The sequence below is a fragment of the Gymnoscopelus microlampas genome (assembly GCF_963454915.1).
Source record: "Gymnoscopelus microlampas genome assembly, chromosome: 5".
NCBI classification, from domain to species: Eukaryota; Metazoa; Chordata; class Actinopteri; order Myctophiformes; family Myctophidae; genus Gymnoscopelus; species Gymnoscopelus microlampas.
In genome coordinates, this window is record NC_139942.1 from 41,087,774 (window position 1) to 41,097,773 (window position 10,000).

General features: G+C 44.1%; 2 protein-coding genes across 2 annotated transcripts in view; both read left to right on the top strand.

Moving 5' to 3' along the window:
* Positions 1 to 5,847, top strand: part of sall2 (spalt-like transcription factor 2) — a 13,120-nt gene extending 7,273 nt beyond the window's left edge. Inside the window, exons 3-4 of the mRNA XM_084057431.1 lie at positions 1 to 2,696; positions 3,866 to 5,847. The exon at positions 1 to 2,696 is cut by the window's left edge and continues 1,176 nt beyond it. Of these exons, the coding sequence (XP_083913557.1) occupies positions 1 to 2,696; positions 3,866 to 4,225 (3,056 nt within the window). The 3' untranslated portion in view covers positions 4,226 to 5,847. The remainder of the gene's footprint in view (positions 2,697 to 3,865) is intronic.
* A 3,252-nt stretch (positions 5,848 to 9,099) lies between these two features.
* mmp14b (matrix metallopeptidase 14b (membrane-inserted)) overlaps positions 9,100 to 10,000 on the top strand; it is a 17,956-nt gene continuing 17,055 nt past the window's right edge. The window contains exon 1 of the mRNA XM_084057438.1: positions 9,100 to 9,763. Within this exon, the coding sequence (XP_083913564.1) occupies positions 9,677 to 9,763 (87 nt within the window). The 5' untranslated portion in view covers positions 9,100 to 9,676. The remainder of the gene's footprint in view (positions 9,764 to 10,000) is intronic.

Here is a 10,000-nt window from a genome sequence, read left to right on the forward strand (position 1 = left end):
GCTCCGCCCCCTCGCTCACGTCTGCTCGTCTGCAGCATCCCTGCCGTTTTTGCGGGAAAATGTTCAGCAGTGATTCAGGGCTGCAGATACATCTACGCTCACACACAGGTGAACGGCCTTACCAGTGTCCTGTGTGCCTCAGCCGCTTCACTACGAGGGGCAACCTCAAGGTGCACTTCCTGCGCCACCGTGAGCAAAACCCAGAACTCTCCCTTTCCCTCCTGCCGCCATCTTTGTTTGGTGCAGGGTTTGGGGTAACCGGGGGATCAGACCTAGGGCAGGCAATGAGTAGCAACAGCAGCAGTGGTAGTAGTAATATAAATTTACTTCAGAAAAGGCGTAAACGTAGGCCTGAGGATGATCTGTTTGGAGATAATTTGGAGGTCGGTGGCGGTAGTGGAGGCTTTTCTCTGGGGGGTGGAGGAGGTGCTGCCCCCTCCACTCTACCCCTGCCCCCCAGTGTAGATCTGGCTTTGATTTCCCACTCCATCCTGCAGCTCAACAGGGCTGCAGCTGTGGCCGCTGCAGCCTCTATAGCCTCTGCATCATCCCACACTTCCTCCTCTTCCTCAGCACCATCCTCTTCCTCCTCTCTGGCATCCTCCCTCCTCTCCAACCCCTCTACCACCATTGCAGGGTTATTCAAGGGAGCCAAGCAACAGCGCTTTGACGAGAACACTCCCCCTCATGCGCCCATGCTACCTCCCTCAGCTTACTCCCAGCTAGCCCACCTGCCTAAGCTCCTCTTTCCATCTGCCTCCTCTTCATCTTCCTCTTCTTCCCACGCATCTCCCCATCATTCAGCCCTGGGCCTGCTACGCCCCCCACATCCCTCTGCACCAGGGTCCCATCACCTCACTTCCACCACCCACTCTCAGATGTCCTTCCCCTTCTCCCCATTTCCTAAAGCCTCAGGTCCATCCACCTCCTCACCATGCTCTCTTCCGTCCTCCCTCTCCTCCTCCACCCCAACGTCAGACACATCCAAGCTGCAGAGACTGGTGGAAAAGCTGGAAAGAGAGCCTCCCACATCCTCCTCCTCTCCCTGGGCCTCCTCCTCTGCTTCCATGTCCATGGGAGAGGTGCTAGCTAGCTGTGTGGCTTCCTCTTCAGCAGGCTTGATCGCCAGTAGCCTCTCAAACACCAACACTTCTAGCACCTATGTAATGGCCTCCCCACAATCATCCACCTCTGCCTCAAACTTCACCCGTGAGATGGTTGCTGCCCTAGGCATGAGTGCTAATGGAGCTAGTGCCCTGGTAGGCTCCATGCTACCATCGCTTGGCATCATGGGTGCAGGTGGTAATCTGGCACCCAACCAGTGTGGGGTGTGTCTGCGCGTACTGAGCTGCCCCAGGGCCCTGCGTCTACACCAAGCTACCCACCTTGGAGAACGTCCTTTCCCTTGTAAGCTATGTGGACGATCCTTCTCTACCAAAGGTAGTCTGCGGGCACATCTGGCTACCCATCGTGCCCGGCCTCCCAATGCACGTGTCCAGAACTCTTGCCCTCTGTGCCAGCGCAAGTTCACCAATGCTCTGGTTCTCCAGCATCACATCCGCATGCACCTTGGTGGGCAGCTACCCCCTGATGGTGCGGAAGAGCCTTTACCTGAGATGAATGTGGAGTCTGATGATGTACAACTGTCACAGCTCGAATGCCAGCCCATAGACCCATCCACTGTCCCACCTAAAAGCCCTCCTCCAGCTACAGCCAGTCAATCCCAAAGCCCAGCCCAAAACACTGAATGTCAAACATCAATGGAAGGAACTACCACTATCTCGGCTTATATGACATCAACAGAGTGCACTGATGACCCCATTAAGTCTGGCTCATCCAGTCCAGAACTGATCCCACCCTCTGACCTCAGCCCAGGCCCCTCCTTGAACCCTATTACACAAACCCCACGTCCAGGCAGCGTGGACCCACCTGTCCTTTTTGTTAGTGCTCCTTCACCAGATCCCCAACTGGAAAGTACAGACTCTCCAGGTAATGAAGACAACCAAGCTGAACTGGCTACAACCGATATTCATCTCTCCATCAATCCGTCAGCTACTTCTTCTGCTGTCATCAAAACATCAGCGGCGCATAGTGTTAAGATAGAGGACAGTCCAGAAGATGAAGCTTCCTCTTCCTTTGATGTCTTCCTCTCTGGCTCAAGATCGAACCTGGAGGATCTACTAAGTACTCCGACCCATAGTGCAACCCCTGTGCACTCTTGTCCCACCTCCTCTACCCCCATCATGAGTGAAGAACCACCTAAAACAAATGCAGGACCCGACTTTGAGTCAGAGCAATCGCCAAGGTCCCAAACACCTGAGCCCATGGGAGAAGACAAAGTTCAGTCACCTCCACCAGCAACACCAAAGCAAGACCCAGCGACTGTGCTTGACGAGGACCCCAATACGACATCCTCAGAGATTGAAGATGTTGGTGGTGCTGAAGTGAGGGTCACATCACAAAGAGCGGCCACGTTTGTAAGGGAGACACGTCAGAGCCATCACTTTGGCTCGTATGGGAGAGATGAGAGAATGGAGAGCATTAAGGCTAGCAGATCATCTGTGAGTGAACGCCTCGACAGCTCGGTCCCCATTGGCCTCGCACCAACACTCCCCCCTCCCCTGTCTCGTCCCGAGAAAAAGACCTACAGCTGTGCTGAGTGTGGGAAAGAGTATGCCAGTCGTAGCGGATTAAAGGTGAGGAAAATTATCACTGAGTTAAAAAAAAAATCTAAACAGATGGACAGGTGTCCAGGGGTCATCAATATGTCCGTACACGGTGTGTCCATGGCCAGACTTGGCCTGGTCCGTGGCGAATTTTAGATATTGTTTTTACACACCATTATAATGTTCTTATTTTGATCATAAGACCCAATTACTGATTGTCAGTCTCCAGGTTTTCTTCAGAATGTGTATGACACTGATTTACTATGACACTATGTATGGCACATTATGAGTCCACTAGGACAGTGGTTCTCAAACGTTTTATTTTCAAAGACCACCATATCTTCCAGCCACAAATGTAACCAAATGGACCCTACGGGTCCAGTTGGTTACATTTGTACACTCTCAGAGTTACAGACCTGTAATGGTCATTTAGGGCTAGCTCTTTGTGTGTTTGTCTACTCATTTTGTATGTCCATGGCAAAAACTGAATTTTGATAAAAAATGTCCAATACAAGCAAGCATGGCGATGACCCCTGCAGGTGTCTTATCGGTTATCGTATGTCATTTTTTGTAGAAGTGTTGTTGTGGTACAAACAAAGTGTCATTAGGAGAAGTTGACTAACAAGACAACTAAGTAGAGTTATCTAAATCTACAGTGCTGGTATTATTATTGTTAACATTTTACATGTATTAACACTGGCAAATTCTAAACAACATGGAGTGTGAAAATGATTTACAAAGTACATTGTTTCCGTGGGAAAATTACCTTTTTCCACTTACTGATGCTTATGCAATCCACTGCCTCATGAAATGATGAGATTAATAACATTCAATACAAGTCTATGATTGGCAGACTTTCTATTTTTGGCATTTCATGCTTTATTTCTGATAGACAGTCAACAGCTGCAAGCGGGACTCTAACCTTATTCATATGCAGGCTTACTCTGTGATCCACCGGGGCACATTGGCAATTTCTTTAATGATATGCAGATAAAGGTTAATCAATTGACCACCTTTGCTGACAGCATCATCTTACAGTGTTGCTGCCAACGTCTTTAGTGTTTTCCCATTCCTGGTACAAACCTTTCTTTTGCCCAGAGTTACTTTACTTAAATTACAAGTTCTTTTGTATTATATGTATGATGTATGTATCATGAAAGCTATTAAGGACTTGTCTCCATTTTAACATTCATCCGCAGGGTCACATGAAGCACCACGGTGTGGTTACGAAGCCAACGCGCCCGCCAGCCCGGAGCAGTCGTTCCACTTCTGAGCGTGTTCCTGCTTCCACGGCTTCCACGGCTTCCACGGCTACCACTTCACCTAACATCCCAGCCACCAGGAGCTCAGCTGGCTTCTGGAACCAATACCAAGCCTTCCTCAACACCAGTTCTGAACCAACTGATGACCCGTCGACTGGCATCCAGGGAGAGAATGAGGAAATGCCCCAGTTGGCTGAATCACCTATCAGACCACAGATGGATCTGCCCACCGGTAGAGTTCCGGAAGAAACAAGGGAGGAGTCTGAAGAAGAAGGTCCCAATCTAGAGTCTATGTGATTGGCTGAGCAACGCTCTGGTGCTTTGAATTTATGTTTACCATTAGGTGAAAACTGTTGGGCTTTTGCATTGTATTGCTTCCTAAATACATTTTTACTAGTCTGTCACTTTGGTAGTCTGAGTAAATTGTTAGTTTGTGAAAGTTGTGAGCCGACCAACTATCTTTTAAGAAATGGAAAGAGACAAAGTATGAAAAACATGAGAATAACCCAGGACAAGTACCGTAATCAAGTAAAGCCGCTTCATGCTGGATCCCAAGAAAAGGAAGACTACCTTTCTCTGGCTGAAGTTGTTTATACACAGTAAAATCCTCAGTGTTAATTTAATTCTGAGGGCATAAAATTTACCCATATGTTAAATTGACATTAGGGGATTTTACTGGGTAGGTTTAAAATGTTAACAAAGTCGATGTTTGAGGAGAGTGTAACTCTATTGTATCAGTGTTTCATACCAGATGTGGGTCAGATAATTCTTAGTGATGTTTTTAACTTATTTGGAGTGCCAGATGGAGACAGTTCAAATGTCAGATAACTGGCCAGTTACGGAAAAGTATACTAATAGAATTTTATTTTATTTTTTAGAATACTTGGCTGTGATTATTAAATCTTTCTGGAATTCATATTGTCTTACCCTACCTATATAACGCATAGGTAGGTTGACCAAAGCAAACTATTAAGATAAATACAAATACTATTGTCTGCAGGTCATTTTCATCAACAAAAATCTGACCATGTGGATCTAAGGATCCACATTCCCATGTGGCGTCAGCCTGTGACGTCAGTCATTTATGACGTCAGTCATCTATGGCATCTATGGCATATGACTCCAAATGGGGCAAGGTTTCAGCATCAGGGTCCGATTGACTTATATATAAAATTGAAGTTAAATATGCTAAAAAGTATAAAACATATTGTATATTATTGTCGCTGTCAGGCAGAATCCTATTATGTCCACATGTCAACCTATTATGTTTTTCCGTAAATGAATGCCCTACTTCATCATTAAAGAGTGTTGCACAAAAAAAAGTGAAAATAGCAGATCTATGCTGTTGTGAGCATGTAGATCGGCTATTTTCATCTTAAAATGTTTTTGAAACGGTTTTGGACATACAAGGTTTCCACCCGACAGCAATGATATGTGAAAAAACAAAATTTGGTACTGAATCTGATGACAGACAGACAGACAGACTCACAGACCAACCCTCTTATACTGTAGATGGCTAGACTCCTGCAGAGCCATGTCGTAAAAATTAGATGAGCAAAGACAAATGAGGCAAATTAACTGGGTGTTTCTGTGGAGAATATGTTTCGCCATCTTGTTGTTAGGATATGTTAGGATAACCTACCTTCTCACGTTATTGTGGTTTACTTTTTCAATCATATCTTCCAGCCAAGAGAAAAGCACAGAGGCGGTATTCATGTGCCCAACGAAGGGAGTGTACGTGTGACCTTTGCCCTTCAACTTTGTGAATAATGTAATTGTTGTTTAGTCTAAAAGTGATGTCTGTAACACACAGTTACTCGCTAAATGTTTTTATGTTGTATCTTTATACAACCCCCCCCCCCCCCCCCCCAAGAAGTCTATGTCTGTTTGTTGTAAGGTGTACTTTCAGTATTCCAAGATGTTACCATGGAGGGGTAAGGAAATATAATAAAACTCAGTTTGGAAAATAGTTGCATGGACTGTCACATACCAGCACTTATTGTATATATTATGAATATGATATATGTATAACATCCATGAATGCTTGCAGAATTACGCGTGTCCGTGTGTGTGTTAGCATGCAGCCATGTTCAGCCATAAGTGCCAAGTTCGCTCACACGCAGGCGTCACTAATCCTGCTCTCTCCCAACACAATTAAAGTGCTCTGCCTTCCTCTGTGTCTGTCACATCAACCGAGAGGATGAGGGGAGGGGAAGAGGCCAGCTGTCCCCATTTCAGGCCCTAATCTCCTCAGCCATGACAACCACAGCAGCCGGCCCCTGTGCGTGTGTGTGTGTGTGTGTGTGTGTGTGTGTGTGTGTGTGTGTGTGTGTGTGTGTGTGTGTGTGTGTGTGTGTGTGTGTGTGTGTGTGTGTGTATGAAAGAGAGAGAAAGAGAGAGAGAGAACCCAAGATGCATCAGGTAGTCAACTGATCATTCTATGTGATGTGAAATCTCTTTGTTTGGCTGCCATTTACCACCAACAAATGAGTGGTGCCGCATGCATTTCAATTAAGACACTAAGTCAATAAGCACTGTGTTCTTGTACAGCAGGTGGCAGTCTTGAAATGTATGAGCAAGTGCCTGGTGGAATAATGTATTAGACAGGGAAGATTCCGAGGGAAAATTAAGCTCTCGCCCAAACAATGGGGGCATTCCATTTCCTTCAAAGGACTAATATGATTTTCTGCCAGAGAAGGAGGTGGCATGCCATTTGCCTCAGCATTGTGGAAGGAGAGAGACATAGAGAGAGAGAGAGAGAGAGAGAGAGAGAGCGAGAAACAGACAGAGAAGGACACAGTCATGGGAGTGAAGACATAGACAATTACAGAATGGAACTATACCAACGTAACATTTGTTTAGGGATCAGCACTGGGCTTATATCCCTTACAGTAAATTGAAAGCCATTTGCAAATGATCCATGGCCAGTTTAACCACTTTCTAACCTGGTGTCCTTATATTGGGCATGTCAGGATAAACGTTTTTTTTTTTAAAGTCCCAAATAGCAAAATAGAGCAAGATTATGGACATGCTCACGTATACTTATGTACGTGAGCATACTTATATGAGCTTGTATATAGACTATTGTCACATTTGTTTTTAATCTAGATAGTAAACTGATTTTTGACGTGTTTTGCAGAAAAAAATATGCTCATACTCCAGAGGGCGCAATTTCCTGTATTAACACATGAATCTGGTGATGCAAATGCAGCCCATTATTGTGCTTACCTGGCTGAAAGTGAACTAAGAAGTCAAATTAATTCATAAAAAAGTATCTGTCAGCAATTTTAAACTGATCATGAGTTTGCCTACACAATGAGGTAGAGTAGTCTTGCCTATGACATTTATAATTTGTAAATGATGACATGACATGATCTGTTAAAGATTTTTAAAAGCCCACCCATCACAGTGTCAACTACTGATAGTAATGAAATGTAGGCATATATGATTTTCAAAGTCATATTCTTTAGTCATAGATATGTTCAATATGTAGACTAAAAATAGAACTAACAATATTCCCAATAAAACAACTTATAATCAAGATTTGAAACAAGGCATCATTTGAATGTCCTATCATGCAATCATTTTCCTCTGTATTTACATTTCTAGACTACTAACTACTAGGCAATATTTTTCTTGATTGTCTGGATAGGATGATAAGGCCTTCCTCAACTCACTGGAAAGGGTCAACGTCAGCCATGTCCGCTCTAATGCCAATGGTGGAAAGTAACTAAGTACATTTACTCAAGTACTGTACTTAAGTACAATTTTGAGGTATTTTTACTTTACTGGAGTATTTCCAATTTTCAATACTTTTACTTCTACTCCACAACATCTCAGAGGCAAATATTGTACTTAAACTACTTTTACTCCACTACAATTATTTGAAAACTGTAGTGTAGTTACTACTTACTTTGCAGATATAAAATATTATATTCTAAAACATACATTAACCACTTCAGCCTTATTTTATACCTAGGCTATTTGAAAATAGCCGATCTACAAGTTCACAAAGTGTTAATACGCATTGTGAGCTTGATCTGCTATTTTCACATTTCAGTACTTTTACTTTTGGTACTTTAAGTATATTTTGATGCCAATAGTTTTGTACTTTTGCTCAAGTAACATTTTGAACACAGGCATTTTGCTTGTAACAGAGTATTTTTTAGCAGCGCTAGCCGCTCTGGATATTAGCCCTCTATACCTGGCTTTTGCGTCAACGTTCTGATTGGTCAGGCTCGCCAAGGTTCTGATTGGTCAGGTCCGTCAACGTTCTGATTGGTCACTATTCATGACATCACTATGTTACTATTCATGACATCACTATGATGTCATGAACATTTGGTGATTCGCTTCCAATGGCACTATTTAGTGCCACTGGAAGCCTTGAAATAAATTTACAGAGATTTAATATTGTTTCTCTAGTAGAAACACATATCTATGACAAAATATATCAAAGGCGCCGCTACCTTCACACAGGTGTGATTTTTATGTTGTGGTCTTGCTACCTTTACTTACTTACTAAGATATCTTGAGTAGCCTACTTCTTACACCATTGGTTCTCAAAGTGGGGTCCGGGGACCCCCAGGGGTACTTGAGGGAGTTCCAGGGTCCCCAGCTAAATGCTGGATAGTTAACCATATGGACCCTTATGGGTCTGTAACTCAGAGAGTGTACAAATGGCCTTATGGGTCTGTAACTCAGAGAGTGTACAAATGGAACCAAATGGACCCTAACGGGTCCATTTGATTCCATTTGTACACTCTCAGAGTTAAATTAACATTGATTTTACTATATAAATTGGAGTCCCAGAGATAGAAATGCCATTCAATGGGGCTCCTTAACCTAATGCATGTCAAACTGGGGGTCCTTGAAATTAAAATGGTTGAGAATCACTGCTAGAGCCGTAAAAATCTTCTCTTATGCGGTCATATCTGGCATATCTTTTCAAATGGGGGTCTGTGGGCTAATAAGTGTCAATTTGGGGGTCCTTGACATGAAAAAGTTTGAGAACCACTGTCTTACACCACTGTCTAATGCCAACAAGGTCACAAAGTTGATTCTACCTCTCCCAAGTAGGGATGGGCCAATGCAGAAGGGGGAGGTTTACAACCCTCTATTTTCCAGCAAAGGCCTCCAGGGACTATCAAACTACCACGTCTGCAGCTGTGTGTGAGAGAGCGCGAGAGAGAGAGAGAGAGAGGAGAGGAGAGGAGAGAAGAATCAAAACAAGCCGATTTGAGGATAGGAAGGAAAGGGAGGGGAAGGCAGCAGAGATAAGAAGAGGAAAACTAGGCCGAGGGTTAGAACGTGGTCCATGAAAACAACAAAAGTAAATCTCAACATCTGGAAGTGAGCTGCCAGTTTTGGAACACTACTAGGTTATTACGCATGCAGTACAGCAACATCTGCACCACCAAGCAAGCTTCTCACCGACCGATCAGTGTTTGATCAGTTCATTTCAATTCGATCAAACTATAAAGGGGGGAAGATGCACAGATTGGATCATAGACACCAACCGTTAAATTCAGAGGCGTCGTTTTAAAAAACGTGTGTTGTGGACGAGTTTAATAATAGCAGCTGGGTGCAACAAGTCGTCTCGTTTGCTCCCGAGAGAGCTGAGTTCGTCGGATATTTTTTTTTAGATCTCGTCAGATAATGCTCTGACAAACAGCACACAGACAAGAGTAAGTTAAGTGTTTTAACGAGGCAATCGTGCTATTTGTCGGAGGGTGCCTTGCTGAAGGAATGGCACTCCGAGTGAAGACACTCGCCCAGCTGCTGCTACTGGTGCTGGGATGGGAGCTGAGCGCACCCAGAGAAGTCAAGCCAGAGGTGAGAGAACTTCTTCAAGGTCAAACAACCGTAACTATGAGGATTATGTTAATTCTGTCACTAGTGATTTTGCAATCACTGTTGCAATCAGTGTTGCCATGTCGGCTTCTTATACGTGACTTACGTTTCTTTTTCTGTTAAGTTGCTTGTAAAAATTGGTAGTTAGTTGCGGGTTGCGTTTTTTTGGGCTTGTTTCTAAAGTGTGCTTGCTTATTTAGGCTTGCTTCCATTTTTACA